The sequence below is a fragment of the Fundulus heteroclitus genome, chromosome 11 (assembly GCF_011125445.2).
Source record: "Fundulus heteroclitus isolate FHET01 chromosome 11, MU-UCD_Fhet_4.1, whole genome shotgun sequence".
Classification (NCBI taxonomy): domain Eukaryota; kingdom Metazoa; phylum Chordata; class Actinopteri; order Cyprinodontiformes; family Fundulidae; genus Fundulus; species Fundulus heteroclitus.
Genome location: NC_046371.1, coordinates 3,500,962 through 3,517,571, shown reverse-complemented (window position 1 = coordinate 3,517,571; position 16,610 = coordinate 3,500,962). Strand labels below are relative to the sequence as shown.

The 16,610-nt window shown below is 37.4% G+C and overlaps 1 protein-coding gene across 1 annotated transcript; it reads left to right on the top strand.

The window, feature by feature from the left end:
- The first annotated feature begins 932 nt into the window (after nt 1–932).
- On the top strand, nt 933–14,642 carry htr3a (5-hydroxytryptamine (serotonin) receptor 3A). The gene is made up of 9 exons (XM_012866609.3): nt 933–1,122; nt 3,935–4,098; nt 4,340–4,384; nt 5,370–5,479; nt 5,580–5,749; nt 10,112–10,272; nt 11,599–11,809; nt 12,586–12,822; nt 13,551–14,642. The coding sequence occupies exons 1-9, from the start codon at nt 1,053–1,055 to the stop codon at nt 13,859–13,861; spliced, it is 1,479 nt and encodes a 492-aa protein (XP_012722063.2). The 5' UTR covers nt 933–1,052; the 3' UTR covers nt 13,862–14,642.
- Nucleotides 14,643–16,610: the final 1,968 nt, after the last annotated feature.

Here is a 16,610-nt window from a genome sequence, read left to right as displayed (position 1 = left end):
CAGTGTGCCGTTATGATATCATTTTCATACTTTAATCTCCGTCCTTCTGCCGCAAAACAGATCAGTAAAAACCATTAATATCTCAGCCGCTGCGTCTCTGCTCCCCGTTGGTTTTCTAACAGCCGTGATGAGAATATTAAAAGTGCATTACAGGAAAGCAGCTGGTGGAACAATCCATTGTAATGCAATTCTGATGGTATTGGGACTAGATCAGGTTACGTCATGTTGTGCAATAGTGGACAAATGTTTAGTTGCTGCTTCGTGTATTGGTTGCTGTACCATGAGTTCAGCTGTAAAGTTTACATTTTGTCTATTTGTGGTGCTTTAAATGTAAATCCCAGGATTATCATTTATGTTTTGCTGTTTCGTGAAACAAAAGAAAACCTTCTATACTTATGAAGTTTGTCACGACATCCGTAGACAGAAACGCTAATTAAAACTTTTCTAAATGCACATGTTACCAACTAGCTGTGTATCAAAAATGTAATTTTACCATCAAAGATAACCTGAGTGAGTACAAAATCAGGTTTCCAAGTGATAATTTCATTCATTGAAGAACAAAAAAACATCTCCTGGGTTTTTTTTTTGAGTGCAACATTTCAGTAGATTTGCTAAAAATGCAAACTCAGCAAAATATATGATTTGCCTTGATTAAAATGTTCAAATGAATGCCTCAGTTTGTTTTCTATACTTAACAAATCAGCTGGATGGAAATGTTGCTTCCATCCCATTAATTATGCAGATTTTGATATCGGCAGATGAAGCGCTATCGTTGCCTAAAAGCTTCTTAATTGACCGTCATGTCGTCCAGTTCTGGGGCTGTTTAACCTGATTAAGTAATTTCTCAGACATGATACATGATCATGCGCATGCGCATGGCTACGCCCTCCTGAGCGCCGCGACACTAACGAGGTTTTCATAGTGGAAGTGGACGAAGTGATGCATGGAGCTGATGGGGATGGAGGATGGGGGGTCGAGCGTCCTGAGGTCTTCCATCAGAACCACGGGAGGACCACCACAGCAGCAGACGAAGACACAGGTCAGCTAAGACCATGAGACTCTCATCCGGCTGGACGATACTTCTTCACCTGCTGATTCATGGAGCTGCTACAGTCTGCACAGGTAATGCTTTAATGTTCTGTTAGAACCTAGAGCTAGAACCATCAACCCAAGATTAGACCATGGTGAAGTTCATTCTGTGTTGTTTTGAGCTTTAGTGTCCACAAAATGTCATGGTGAAGGTTATTTGTCTTAGGCTTATTAGCAGATTTTATGTCTGTGTGTTCAGAACACCATCTCCTCTAAATATGAGAAATTATTCAAATGTTAACGATGCAAGTCATTTCTCAAACAGCTCAGGCAAATAGAGAGGTGGAAAAGCTGGACAAAATACTGCCTTAAAGGACAAAAATGTAATCAATTAAAAATCATTAGTTGACTATTAGCTGTCATTCATCATTAAGTCTGGAGTTATGAAAGAGACATTTTTTTACTTAAAGTGATAAAACATTCAAAACTGTTACAAGGTGTGTGTGTTTTTTGCAGATGTGCATTGAAACAATTTACGTTAGGTCAAATTTAACTTAAACGAAATAATCCCTTTTACTGGGTTATTTTCTGTTTATGAGAAAAAAATCTTAAAGTAACAAAAGCAAAACTCTGTTGTGCAATGTTTTTTATTTTTTATTTTAAACAATTATTTTTTAAAGACACCAAGAAGTATATTCACCATGTTTGATTTAAGCGTAAATTGTTCAGAAGGTTTAGCTGCACATTTTCACCAAGTAATAATAAAAGGATTTTTAATTTGTAGTTCGAGTCCACCAAAAATAAAACCAAACTACAATTTTTGTAGTAAAATTGTGGTTTATAGTAATGAGAGTGGTGGCCTAGTGGACAGAGAGCCAGGCATTTGCTTTTTGGTTGCTGGTTCAAACTCAGCCGGTCACTCTGACTCCCTGTGGCTTAGTGTGACGATGAACTTAATAGGAATGTAGATAACAATAACAAATAAAGATTATCATTATCAGAAGAAATATTTCAGGGGACAAATATATTTTCACAGCCCTGTTGAATTTTTGCACTTAAATAGAACAAATAATAATAATAGAAAAGAATAATTTCTGTTTTTATGCCTCTAAAATCAGTTTTTCACTGTATTCAGCAGCATTAAAACAACATCCTCATCCACATCAATAATAAAAAAAAAACACGCAACACTCACTGGAAAATAAACTCTCAAACTACACAGAGTTTTATATTCCTACTTTGATGCACTTGGAATCGTCTTGTTACTGAAAACTGCTATTTAAATAAACCTGCCTTGGCTTATTTTTCTGACTTCCTGCTGCAGCTAGCTGTACTGCAGTGTATCTCCAGGAAGGACCAGGAAGTGAATGTTATAAGTAGAGTAAGATGTCCTTTGCTGCATTTGGTGTAAATGTACAGCTGAATTAAGTTTGCTTCAGCTGGAAAAAGAAGTAATGAACATCAACACTTTTCTCAGGAAATACATTTCTTTATATTAATTATATAATATTTTAGACATTGTGACATTATATATATATATAGTAAGTCTTGTATTGGTGTTCTTAGCCAAATTATTATATATGTGTAAACATTTCTCTCTCGTAGATGAGAGCTTGTGTCTCAACCTGCATAAATAAAGATTTATGATTAATAATGATAATAACGATAATAATAATAATAATTATTATTATTATTAGAATAATAATAATAATAATAATAATAATAATAATAATAATAATAATAATAATAATAGGCCTGTTGGCATGAAATCCACACTGAAAGTTTGTAACAACCCAAGTGATCCACAAACACAAAGAAATCAACACAGATTAGTCTATAAATTAGGGGGAATGGCACAGGGGAAAATGTGTTGAGCCTGCCTACTGCAATGTAATCAATCCTCTGTGGCTTTTGCTGTGATGCCAGCATCAAGATGTTTCTTACATGGAGAAACTAGCGACACTTTTTGCTCAGATGAGCAGTTCTTCCACACAATCTGTCTTCAAATCTTGAAGGATTTGGGCAACTCTTTTATCCACTCAGACCTTCAGTTCTCTAAAACAGATTTTCAGTTGGATTTTGGTCACATCATGGATCCAGCAGCTTTATTTCCTTTCTCTGAACCCAGCTGAAAGTTTTAATTTAGTCTCTTTGGGTCATTGTCTCATAAAGAAAACGTCCCCTCATGTTCTTCATCCCCCAGTTAAAGGAAGTCTGCTGGAACTTCACTGTTACTTTTATGGTTGTTTTATGTGCAGTAAAAGTTCCCCTTGAGGGTCAAATCACACCCAAATAGTTTGAAGGTAGTCTCTTCTGACCGGACTATTTTCTTCCAGTATTTATTTTCTAAGTATTATAGATTTGACATGATTTTTCTTCAGCAGTGGAGTCTTGTGCAGTGAACAGGCACAGAGGTCATGGCAGCTGAGCATTTCTTACTGTTTTTTATAGCAAAGCTGGACCTTCTAACTCCTTGTCCTCCCGAAGCTCTCTGTCAGCAGCCATTTACCTTTGGGAAAAGCGTTCAGTTTATTCCTTTGTCAGATTTCTCATTAGAAGAGCTGGTGGTGGCTGGTTTATGGTGAAACTATGTTCTCTCCGTGTTCAGTTTAGGGCCAAAAATGGGGCTTAATTGCACATTTAAAAGCGGATTGTAGCTGATTTTTTGGCTTTTTATGCCCTTCCTGTTATTTTCTTTCATGTGTTCAATACATATCTCTCCATATGATTCCACTTTATAACATAATTTGCGGACCAAGTCTTCATGATTTCTTTGTATGGGCGGATTACCTGGGTTGTTACTGACATCTTAAATCGGAGCCCATTAGGTTTAATTAAAGACATGAAGACCCTTTTCCCTTTCTGCTGGTGCACATCAGAACGTGAATAATTTGCTTCTTTCCAGTTAAGAAGCTGGGCGGCAACCCTGGAAGGTTTGCCAACGCCACCCTGGTGCGTCTGTCCGAGTTCTTGAGCGCCGGGTACAAGAAAGGAGTGAGACCCGTGAAGGACTGGAGGACGTCCACCATCGTGGCCATAGACCTCATGGTTTACTCCATCCTCAACGTGGTGAGTTCTGCCCCCACAGCAGATCAGTGGTACAGAAATTTAAATGAACCCCACACCTTGTATCATCACTCTTGAGCTCATTGTGTTAAAAGTTTAAAAGTAAATCTTTCAATTTAAATTAACCAGGGCAGCTTGGTGTCTTATTGCCTCATAAACAATGTAATGGCTTAAGCTGCAACTCTTCTAACTTTATTTAAGATTTAATTTGTTCACCCAAATGTGTTTCTGCATTTTAATAAAGGATGAGAAGAACCAGGTTTTGACAACATATGTGTGGTACCGGCAGGTAAGAGCAACGACTATTTGAGTGATCTATGACTTTTTGATAGTTTGTATAAAGTAAAGTTTCAGCAAATGGCAAAAACTGAAAGAGACACAAAGGAAAACTTTATACACAAACATCGAACGAGAATCTGGCTGCCATAAAGCATTTGATTCAAATCAGATTTTTAAAAAAATAACACATTATGTGCTTTATAATTTGAAGATTATCGGCCAGAAGCAACACTCCCTCTCAGTCAGTATAAAAGCAGTTTAGTGCAGACAGTCTTTTAGACTTTCCCAGGAAATCAGAAAATTTGTTTAAAAGTTCAGCTTAAACATTGCTAAAAAGGACCAGAAGGAGCTTAAATTACACATAACATGTTTGTCTCTTTAGTCTAGATTTATTATTTTTTTTAACTTTGATTTGGTTTGTCAATTTGCTCTCTCTGGTTGTTTTGTTTGAACGTAATTTAAAGTTACACTTAAATTTAAAGAAAAGATGTTAAAGTGCTTTTTTTGTGAGTTTTCAGTGTTTCCACGAGTTTTATCTCATTTGAGATTTTATCAAAGATTAAAGATATTTAATTAGCACGTAAAGTAAAAACTAAATGTCATCATTAATTCATTACGACTCTCTTTTAAACAAACCTTTTGAGGTCACTTAAAGAATTTTGTTAAAGTTCAATTTCTGATTTATAGGCATACTTTTATTATTTAATTTAATTTGTTGATCAAATTTTAGGCAAGTTTGATTTATTTTGAACTTGAATCCAGCATTATTATTTATCCTTGAACTTAATTTTTGCCACAACTTCAAATATCTTTACAAACAAAAATGCAAGAGTTTTAGCATTTCAATAATTTTACAATGTTTATATCTACCAGTTTGTTTTGATCTGTTTGTATAATAATTATTAGGGTGTTATTTCTTATTTTATGCACTATAAGTATAAAATAAAGTGTCCTAGAAATTAAATTTGATCCCAGGTTTACGTTCAATGTTTCAGTCTTGGACGGATGAATTCCTGGTGTGGGACCCGGAGGATTTTGATGAAGTCAAACAAGTCTCCATGCCCACAGCTAACGTCTGGGTTCCCGACATTCTCATCAACGAGTTGTAAGAGGTTCTCCTGCTCTGATTCCTGTTTCTCAGCCTTTTTCTCCAGACTGAACGGCTCATACAGACACGGTTGCTGTTTGTTGTCTCTCACCGGCAGCGTCGACGTGGGGAAGTCTCCAGATATTCCTTACGTCTACGTTACACACGAGGGTCTGGTGCAAAACTACAAGCCCATCCAGGTCGTCACCGCCTGCACCCTCAACATCTACAACTTCCCGTTTGACGTCCAGAAGTGCAGCCTCACCTTCCAGAGCTGGCTCCATACCAGTAAACATGCATCTATTCACACAAAAGCTTCACCGCTGGGTTGAAATATAAAGAGCTGTAAATAGTAATAGTAAAAAATAAGGATGTTGTTTTTTTTTACTTGGGATTAATACATATACAGTGCTGCAGAAAAATGACCAACCTTTTTACAAATTCTTCTATTTTTGCTTTTTTTTCCCCTACCGTAAATATTCAATTCAATTCAATTCAATTTTATTTATATAGCGCCAAATCATGAAACATGTCATCTCAAGGCACTTTACAAAGTCAAGTTCAATCATATTATACAGATTGGGTCAGATTATACAGATTGGTCAAAAATGTCCTATATAAGGAAACCAGTTGATTGCATCAAAGTCCCGACAAGCAGCATTCACTCCTGGGGAACCGTAGAGCCACAGGAAGAGTCATTTGCATTGTACATGGCTTTGCTGCAATCCCTCATACTGAGCAAGCATGAAGCGACAGTGGGAAGAAAAACCACCCATTAACGGGAAAAAAAAACCTCCGGCAGAACCGGGCTCAGTATGAACGGTCATCTGCCTCGACCGACTGGGGTTACAGAAGACAGAACAGAGACACAACAAGAGAAACAAAAAAGCACAGAAGCACACATTGATCTAGTAATCTGTTCTACATTAGATGGTAGTAGCGGGTGAGCCGTCTTCTCTGGATGATGTCACAGTTAACAGAACGCCAGACCAGGTGTACCTACTATGAAGAGAAAAGAGAGAGAACAGAAAGTTAAAGCAGAAATGTCAACACATAATGCATAATTGAAGAACAGTAGAACTCAATATAGTGAGAAAATTAGATCCTGATATACTCCAGTAACCTAAGTCTATAGCAGTAAAACTATAAAGGTAGCTGAGAGTAACATGAGTCACCAGTTATAATTTTTGTCAAAAAGAAAAGTTTTAAGCCTAGTCTTAAAAGTAGACAGGGTGTCTGCCTCACGGACCAAAACTGGGAGTTGGTTCCACAGGAGAGGAGCCTGATAGCTAAAGGATCTGCCTCCCATTCTACTTTTAGAGACTCTAGGAACCACCAGCAGACCTGCGGTCTGAGAGCGAAGTGCTCTGTTAGGAACATACGGGGTAATCAGAGCTCTGATATATGATGGAGTTTGATTATGAAGGGCTTTATACGTTAGAAGAAGAATTTTAAATTCTATTCTTGATTTAACAGGAAGCCAATGAAGGGAAGCTAAAATTGGAGAAATGTGATCCTTCTTGTTGATTTTCATCAGAACTCTTGCTGCAGCATTTTGGATCAGCTGAAGGCTTTGAACTGCATTTTGTGGAATTCCTGATAGTAAAGAATTACAATAGTCCAGCCTTGAAGTAACAAATGCATGGACCAGTTTTTCAGCATCACTCCTGGACAGAATGTTTCTAATTTTGGCGATATTCCGGAGGTGAAAAAAGGAAACTCTGGAAACCTGTTTAATATGGGATTTAAATGACATGTCTTGGTCAAAAATAACACCAAGATTTTTTACTTTATTACCAGAGGCCAGGTTAATGCCACCCAGATTAAGTGATTGGTTAAGAAGTTTATTTTTTGAGGACTCTGGCCCAAAGATTAAAACTTCGGTCTTGTCAGAATTTAGATGCAGGAAATTTAAAGTCATCCAGCTTTTGATGTCATCAAGACATGACTGCAGTCGAAGTAATTGATTGGATTCATCAGGATTTATGGATAAATATAGCTGAGTATCATCAGCATAACAGTGGAAATTAATCCCATGCTGTCTGATAATTTTGCCTATCGGAAGCATATATATAGTAAAGAGAATTGGTCCAAGGACTGAACCCTGTGGTACTCCACAGGTGACCCTAGAGTTTGAGGAAGATTTATTATTAACATGAACAAATTGGAATCTGTCTGACAGATAAGATTTAAACCAGCCTAATGCTTTCCCCTTAATCCCTACAGTATGTTCAAGTCTTTGTAGGAGAATATTGTGATCAACTGTATCAAACGCAGCTTAAATATCGTTTATAGTTTAAATATCATTAAACTCCAAATGTATCATTGGATACAAATATTTTTTGAAACCGCTATCTCTTATTTAACGTCAGTATTTGTCTCCGTATACAGTTTACAGCATACCGATAAATACATTTTACACACCCTATATAAAAATGCATAATACATGAAGAAAATATATATTTTGGTCTAACTTATCAGTTACGACACAAAGAAAATTTGAAAGCCTGATGCTTTATTTATTTATTTTTTATTTTGAAGCAACCACAAAAGATTTTCTTTTTTTTCAAATGTGAAGTATACTCACAATTACCTGTATCAGGCTTTAAAGGGTTAACATCATGGGTAAATACAAAATGCAGTTTTAAAATGATTTTATTTCTAAAGAGAAACAAAAATCGTAGCAAACCAACCTGACCCTGTGGGGAAATATGATTGCTCCATACACGTCATAACTGGTTGTTCCACCTCATTGCTACTTGTTACAATGGGTAACAAGCCTTTTGCATCACTGTGAAGGAACTTTGGCCCATTTTGCCTTGCAGAATCGTTTTGATTGCTTTTAATTATTTCATCATAAACTCTGACCTTAACTGAGGCCAGTTTGGTCTGCAGAGCTTCATATGTAGTTCTGGGTTCTTCTGTGACCTCCTGCTCTTAAAGTAATTTTGGTATTTTGCCACCACCCAGAAAGGTTCTCCACAGTTCTACATAAATTGTATGAGCAAAAACACAGTTGATAAAATAAAACAACATATCGAGATTAAAATTTTTGTTTTATTCCTTAAGTGCCTAGTGTCGCTAATCAACATCACACCGAAATTTATGCCAACTGTAGGTGCAATGCTCAAATTACTGATGTTAAACTATTTAACATCTGATTAACAGAAAAAAACTAAAGTATTTTGTACAATTGGATATCAATTCAGGCATTAAGGGGCCAAACAAAAATTGAGATGGAAAGGACAGCAGATGCATTCAAAGACTGAATTAGTTCTATGTTGTCTACATGTGTGAATGCGTGGTTCTTGCTGCGGTTCTCTGGAGTCTCGAAGCCTTTGCAGTGGCTCTGTAGCTCTTCCCAGACCGCTAGATATCAGTGAGTTTGTTTCTCATCTCACTTTGAATTTCTTTGGATCGGGGCATAATTCACCTGCTTCGTGTTGACAAGCAGGTTCTGTTTAGGTGATTTCTAGATTGTACAGGTCTGGCAGTAATCACGGTAGGCGTATCAAGTGAAATGCTAATTTTCACAAGATTTAACAAGGAGCGGGTCAGTTTGGTTTTGATACTTTTTTCCTTATTAAATGAAATCTTCAAAAATCAACTTTTTGTGTATATTCAGGTGATATCATGGCTGATGTTAAAATTATAAATGTAGGTTTAGCCAAACGTAAGGGGGCAATACATTTCTACCCCGCTGTATATACGGCTGCATCTGAGTGAAACAGAATATGACAAAAAATTACTTATTCTAGTAGTTTGATCAAAAAGTGACATGTTTGTTTCATGGAGTGATATATTTCAAGTGTTAATTTCTGTTTATGTTAAAGTTCTTGCTTACAACTAATACAAAGTAAAAGAGTAAAATTCAGTTTTTCTGAAAATTAGAATATCACATAAGTCTGATGAATAAATACATTTTATTACTGAACAGTATCTTTATTCAGTACTTTGTCGGGTCTCCTTTTGCATGAATTACTGCATTAATGCAGCCTGGCATGGTGGATATCAGCCTGTGGTTCTGCTGAGGAAGCCCAGGCTGGTACACACATACTCAGTGTGTGTTATCCACATAATTAACTGTCACATTCAATAAATCAGAATATGCATTCCAATCAGTCTTGTTTGTGAGAATAAAAGGTAAATTTACCTTCAAGTAGGTGTTAAACATAGTTTCCAATAAGGCAAGATTTCAGTATTAAACTGTTTTTATTGATATGATGTAATATTCTAATACTAAATGTGATGTTTTCAGTAGCTGTAAACGGGAAATAATCATAAATAACAGGAATAAATGCTTGAAAACATCAGTCTTTGCATAATTGATCTCTATAATTAGTTACTGAACTTGTTGTTCATCATCTATTTATTCAGATGCACCAATAGATATTTTCTTTTAAATGTGCTTCTGCATCAAGAATGTATTTAAGATGTTTTTTTAAAGACAACAAACACAGAAACGGGTTAATTTCACCTCTAAAGCAGCCGTCATTCCATCCCAGCTCTGAGCAGGAGCCTCGTCTTGTTCAGCGCCTCCATCCTTTCTCTCCCGCTGTGATTTAAGGTGACAGACCAGGGAGGTGAATGAAAGCTGAACTGTTGTTAGGCCATCTGCACACTGCTCCCAATCTTGTGTTTGATCCGCAGTCGATGACATCAACATCACCCTGATGCGAAGCCCCGAGATGCTCAGGGACGACAAGAGCGTCTTCATGAACCAGGGAGAGTGGGAGCTGCTGCACATACTGTCCAACTACAAGATCTTCAGCGTGGACAACGACGACTATTACGCCGAGATGAAGTTCCACGTGAGTGTTGGGAAGTTTGGCTGCACGGAAAAATTTAGCAAACTGTTGAAACAATAAAAAATAATGTTCATATAACACAGAAAGAGAGGTTACAGGACATTAAACGGTATATATGTCTGTAAAATATTTAACAAAACCAAACTCCTATTGGTTTAAAGACTGATTGCTTTGGTGTCCTTATTTCTTACGTTAAGATTTCAGCTTGCTTGCTTTTTAAAGGCGCAATAAGACCAAAACAAGATGTGCATCAAGCCACGCCTCTCCCTACCTCCAGCACTTCTTTGATAAAATACTACTACTGAGGGAACATTTGATGTGATTTTCAAAGAGCCACCATGTTATATTTATTTATAGGTTTAAAAAAGAAGGAAAGCACATAAAACTTCAGCAAAAAGAGCATGGTTACATTTTTCTTTGGGATTGTTGAGATCGGTGGGAAATTACAAAGAAAGAAAAACAGCACATCGTTTCCACCCCAGTTACAAGAAAAATATTACAAAAACCTCCATTTGTTATTATATCTGTATTAAATTGTTTATTTCTTTTTTTTGTCATAAAATATTTAAGAGCCACTGTAGAAGGTGTGAAGAGCCACTTGAAGCTCCAAATCTGTGACTGGCAAAATCCCGCCTTAGACACATAAAATGCTCTTTTAAAAGATTAATTGGCAGGTAAACAAGATTATCTGCCAATGGAATAAGATTTGTGCTCTTTAAATAGGAACAACTCATCTTATTTCAAGTGCAGGATGTCTAATTATCTTATTTTAGGGGTCAAAATACTCATTCCATTGGCAGATAATCTTATTTACCTGCTCAAATCAAGGACAAATACACTAACTTTAAGAAAATTTTACTTATTTTTAGTTCCGTTGTTGCAGTGTAGACGCATCTCTGCTCCAACATACCTGAACCCACTGACTGGCTCCTCACCGGGCCTCTGCAGAACCTGATTCAGGTGTCTTAGAGCAGGGATCCACCTGAAAGCTGCAGGATGGCGGCTCTTGAACACAGGAGTTGGAGACCCTGGTCCAGATGATAGAGTTTGGTTCTAGACTGAATCCTCCACGCTGCTGTCAGAGCACAGTTTTACCAATAGTTTGGAAACATCGAACAGAACAAACTCCTTTGGACAATTATCTTCTTGTAGGCTTTTATTCCAGATTCAAACGACCTTTTGGAGTTTAACAGGACGAAGGATTTGTCCTCTGGTCACACGTTCCAAGAGTGAATTAGTAACAAACTTAAGACAGAAGCACCTTTTCGCTCTGATTTCCTTCACACACAAGCTTCTTGTGAAGCCTAACATGAAGCTTGTTTTCCCAAGGTGGTGATCCGCCGCCGGCCGCTGTTCTACACCGTGAATCTGCTGCTGCCCAGCATCTTCCTGATGGTGATGGACATCGTTGGTTTCTACCTGCCGCCGGACAGCGGAGAGAGAGTTTCCTTTAAGATCACTCTGCTGCTCGGCTACTCGGTCTTCCTCATCATTGTCTCCGACACGCTGCCTGCCACCGCCATCGGAACGCCACTGATAGGTGACTGGGGCTTAAAACGTCCGCCGGGAATGCTTAGAACAGCACATCTGCCTGGTACCTGAGGGATTATTTATCTTATGATAACCTTAATATAACTTAATCTGAGTTATGGAGGATGTAAAATTCTAACTCTGACATTTAAGTCTGAGTTTTGTTGTTTTAAACTGGACAGGACCACAGGAGAGGAGACAGATAACTAAAAGATCTATCAAGTCCATTTGGTATCATATTATGCCATTTTAGGCAATATTTTACACGTGCTAAATCATTACACATCATATATAATTTGAGATGGTCTTATTTTGTACTATAACATGTGCCGCTGGATTAGATTGCTTTGTGTTGTATTGAAGCATATCGTACCAAATGATATCAAGTTTATTAAGTTATGATGTATCCTATCAGATCATCGAGAATATCATAGATTGTTTTGTATAGAGTTGTCTCGTACAGCATCATATATTGCATCATATATCTTGTTAAACTCAAAATGATTGAAACCCCAGGAAGACTTGGATTTACAGATTTACAGAACAACGTGTTTCTTTTGACTGGGAGTTATTTAATTTCAAAATATAGGAAGTTCTGGAGAAGCCCAGGTTCTAGAGTCCTGACTTGAATGTAATAAAGAATCTGCTTCAGCTAAAGATTAGGGTGATAACAACACCATATCATATCAAATTAAATATGGCATTTTACCATATTGTGTCAAACTGAATTATACAGTACAGCATCTCCAGTGAAGCCTTAAAAAGTGATCTTACCTGGTCCTGCAGGCGTGTACTTCGTGGTCTGCATGGCTCTCCTGGTGATCAGCCTAACAGAGACCGTGCTGATCGTTCGCCTGGTCCACAAGCAGGACCTGCAGCCCCCCGTGCCCCACTGGGTGAAGTACCTGGTCCTGGAGAGAGCTCCGGTTCTTTTCTGCATCCACAAAAAGCACCGCTTCTGCGCCAGGCTGTCATCTCAGGCGTCAGAGCTGGACCGCTACAAGGAGAACGACTACGGGACTGGTACGGTGCAGCATGGCTACTTCTGTTCAGTTTGATACCTGGCAAAATGAGGATATATATATATATATATATATATATATATATATATATATATATATATATATATATATATATATATTTTTTTTTTTTTTTGTGTGTGTGTATGTGTTATGAATATAAGGATCAATTTGTTAAATCTAAACATTGTGGTCTTCATTAATAAATAAAACCGTGTCACATGTGAACCTTTAGAAACAGACTTTTTGGGAGAGTATTAAAGAGGTAAAATTAATAATATGAGAAAAAAAGTCCTAGGTCAATAAAGTAAACAAACAAACAAACACAAAAGTGACAATGTTATGAAAAAAACGTCATATTATGAGAATTAAGAGGGAACATTTCCAGAATAGTCACAGTTTGCAGAATTATTTCACTCCTGGAGTAATAGGGCCAGGTTAGATTATTTTAAATATTTTTATTCTTTAGGAGAATAAATTCAGGAGAATGAAGCTAAAGGGATACGAAAATAAACTTGTGATATTACAAAAACAAAAATACTACGAATACAAAGTACATTCAGAGATTAAAGTCGCTCTGATACTGTTTAAGTGACTGAGTAACTGCAGATTTGCCACATTTAAGATGGCGGACGCTCTGACGCATCGCAGCATAGGCAGAACCCGCCCAATGACGCGTCTACTCTTATAGTATGTCTATGGGTGTTTACTAGTCCTTGTCCCATTCTGCAGCCCAGTGCTCCCTCCACCACACCTGTGAGATAGGCCAGAGGCTCAGCCAGCAGGACAGGGAGGGGGGGATGCTGGGATTTCGCCTGGCCCCACCCAGGGACAGCACCCCTCCTGTCATGGATAACATCCTCCAGGAGGTGACGGCGATTCGGCAGTTCCTGGAGAAAAGGGACCGGTGTCGGGAAATCGCCAAGGAATGGCTGCAGGTCGGCTACGTGCTGGACGTGCTGCTCTTCAGAGTCTACCTGGTGGCTGTGATCGCCTACAGCATCACGCTGGGTACTCTGTGGTCGGTCTGGCAGGTGGCCTGAGTTTCGCCTTCCACTCAGTGTGGGTGAATTGGAATTAAAAATAGCATCAGACGGCTCATCTGATAAAGGAGGCATTCATGAACAAGGAAATTGCTCCAGCAGACGAGCCCTCAATGTAAATTCGGAGGGTGAGTCACTAAAATGTCCTCATAAACATTATGCTTTAGGCTCAATAAAGTGATTTGTATCATAGATTCTCAAAGATGGGGTCAGGGCCTCATTTGGGATCATGGATCAGCAAGTATGGGCTCTTGAGATCCTTTGCAGAAATTAAACTAAACAATAAAAATGTTAAAGGTGAAGCATATTAATGTTATCATTTTTGAAGATATAAAAACATCGCTTAGAAATAGACCAAACCAAACACGCTGGTTGTTGAAGCTGTTTGCATTATTATTATCATTATGTTGGTTGATTAATTTTGTAGAAATGTTTATCTAATCAAGCAGTAGTTTGGGTCATGTGTCCATTCTGGTACTAGTTAAAGTTTGGGAACCTCTGGTTTGTATGACTCAGAAGGCATATCAGGAACATCACAAAAGCTTTCTGCTCCAAGGCAAACTGGCATTCTGTCCCAAACTCCGTTAGTCAATACGTATCAAAATAGGAGATAAAAAAGGTTTATTAGTGACAAGCAAAATTTAAGATGTTTTATCTCAGGAATCCCCATCACTGCTGGGTCGAAAATGACCATTATATGACTCTAAGATTAAAAACAATAACCGTTTTGTTCAACCTTCAGAAGGTGAGAAACAATGACACACTTGGTTACTACACATGAAAATATAAAGGAAAAAGAATTCTCTAAATACATATAAAAAAAATCAGGATTAACATTTGTCTGATATTGTGAAAGTTGAGGATTAGCTATACAGAGTTTGTGTTGGTATTACATTCTTTTTCTCTGCTTTTTGCACGTATTGCTACTTCAGCCAGACGTTTGTAAAAGCTAAAATGGCTCCATGTTTGGAAAGACACACATTAGGGACACACGGTTTCCTATGCTTCTGCAGGGTTTTGGTGTATCTGAAAACAGATTTTATGTGAGTCAGAACTTGAAGAAAGAGAGTGCATTTTTGTGAAACATCAATTTCTGTCACATATATGAACTAAATTTATTGTTTATCTGGTTGTGCCTTTATTGGGATAAAGGGTGTATAGTGTGCTACTATGGACTAAGAAGATTAGACTTTGGAAAGCGTCTTTGAGTGTCCATAAAAGCACTCGATAAGTTTGATTTATTATTATTATTATTATTATTATTATTATTATTATTGTTGTTATTGTTATTATTATTATTATTATATGCCCCTGCTATATGAATAGCGTTCATCTCATGTTACGCTGTACAGATGCTCTGTCTGTGTTGATGAGCGTTCACTCTCCTCTGCATGCTGAATGCTTGAAGTGGCTGACATGGTAGAGGAGGTTTACCTGTTTTCTGATTTAGTCAGGTAATATTACTACTACTAATACAACTTATTAGCTTAATAATGATAATAATACATTTTATTTATATACAGCTTCAAATTTACTGAAAATCTCAAAGAGCTGCAGTCAATAAAACAATCATAATAAAAAACAGGGTACACACAAAGAAAAAGAAAAACAAGACAAAGCAAATAAGAGATTATTTTAAAAAATGGGGTGGAAAAATCGTTTTAAAGCATGTCAAAGTCTGTGGATACCAGAGGGGGAGCGCAGAAAAAGGCTTGGTTGGTGTGGGAGCGAGTCCTGGGAATGTGGAGAAGGTGGCGGAGCGGAGATTACACGAGGGACAGTGAAGGGGAGGAGGTTTGTAAGTAAGATGGCACTTTCCTGTGGGGCTAGAACAACATCGTGTCCAGTGGAAAAGTGTAGATCACTCAGCTTTATCCGCAGATCGCCAGGGGATCAGCAAGTATGGGGAAAATGCAACAAGTACGCCAAAAACATCTTACTCCTTTACACTAGCACACATTTTAACAGCTCCCATCCCAATAAACATGCAACATATGCAACGTTGGCAAAATTAAACCCATACGTTTTCTTCTGCAAAAAGTACTTAATTTCTCCTTGTTTGGACGAACAATAAGAACATTTTTAGATATGCAACTATTTAAATGTCTAATTTCTTTAACTTTCGTATTTCTGAGTAAAATCTTTAATGATGCAGATCACCTGCTCGCCACCAATAGAGTTGCATCCTCAATCATGACAGTAGCAGAAAATAATCTGCTTTGAAATGAAATATGCAGATGAGGAACATGGTGCGTTAAGTCACTTAAATCCTCAACTAGGTCATCTTCGTCTTAATAACTCCTCAGTTTAATTTGTGACCATGACCGGTAAATGATAAAATATTCCATTTAATCTCTTTATTGCTAATTGATTCAGTTTAAAATCTGCTCAGAAGCTTAATTTTGCTTAAAAACACTCTGCTGCACCATTCCAGCAGCAGTTTGTAGTTATTTATCTGTTCTGCAAGTCCTCCATAGCGCCAGACAGAAAGTTAACAAACACCCAATAAGCTGGCACAGGTATAACAGAAGCTAGCTAATTAGCTGATGCTAGCATATTAGCTAATGTCAGATATAAATGCTAACTGTGGCTAATTTTGCAATGTGAGCTAGCTCGTGTGTTGTTATGTGGCTGAATCCAGGTGTTGGCTCTGGAAAAGTTTTATAGTTTTAATAAACTTTTATAGATAATGTTTTATTTAAACACTTTAATGTCATTATGGAAATTGTAAAACAAACAGAAGTGTTTT

Excerpts from the sequence above, each read along its gene's own strand:
- htr3a (XM_012866609.3), top strand. The coding sequence starts at position 1,053 with ATGAGACTCTCATCCGGCTGGACGATACTTCTTCACCTGCTGATTCAT. Across the intron at positions 4,385-5,369 it reads CATATGTGTGGTACCGGCAG|TCTTGGACGGATGAATTCCT; the intron begins GTAAGAGCAACG and ends TCAATGTTTCAG. Across the intron at positions 11,810-12,585 it reads CATCGGAACGCCACTGATAG|GCGTGTACTTCGTGGTCTGC; the intron begins GTGACTGGGGCT and ends CTGGTCCTGCAG.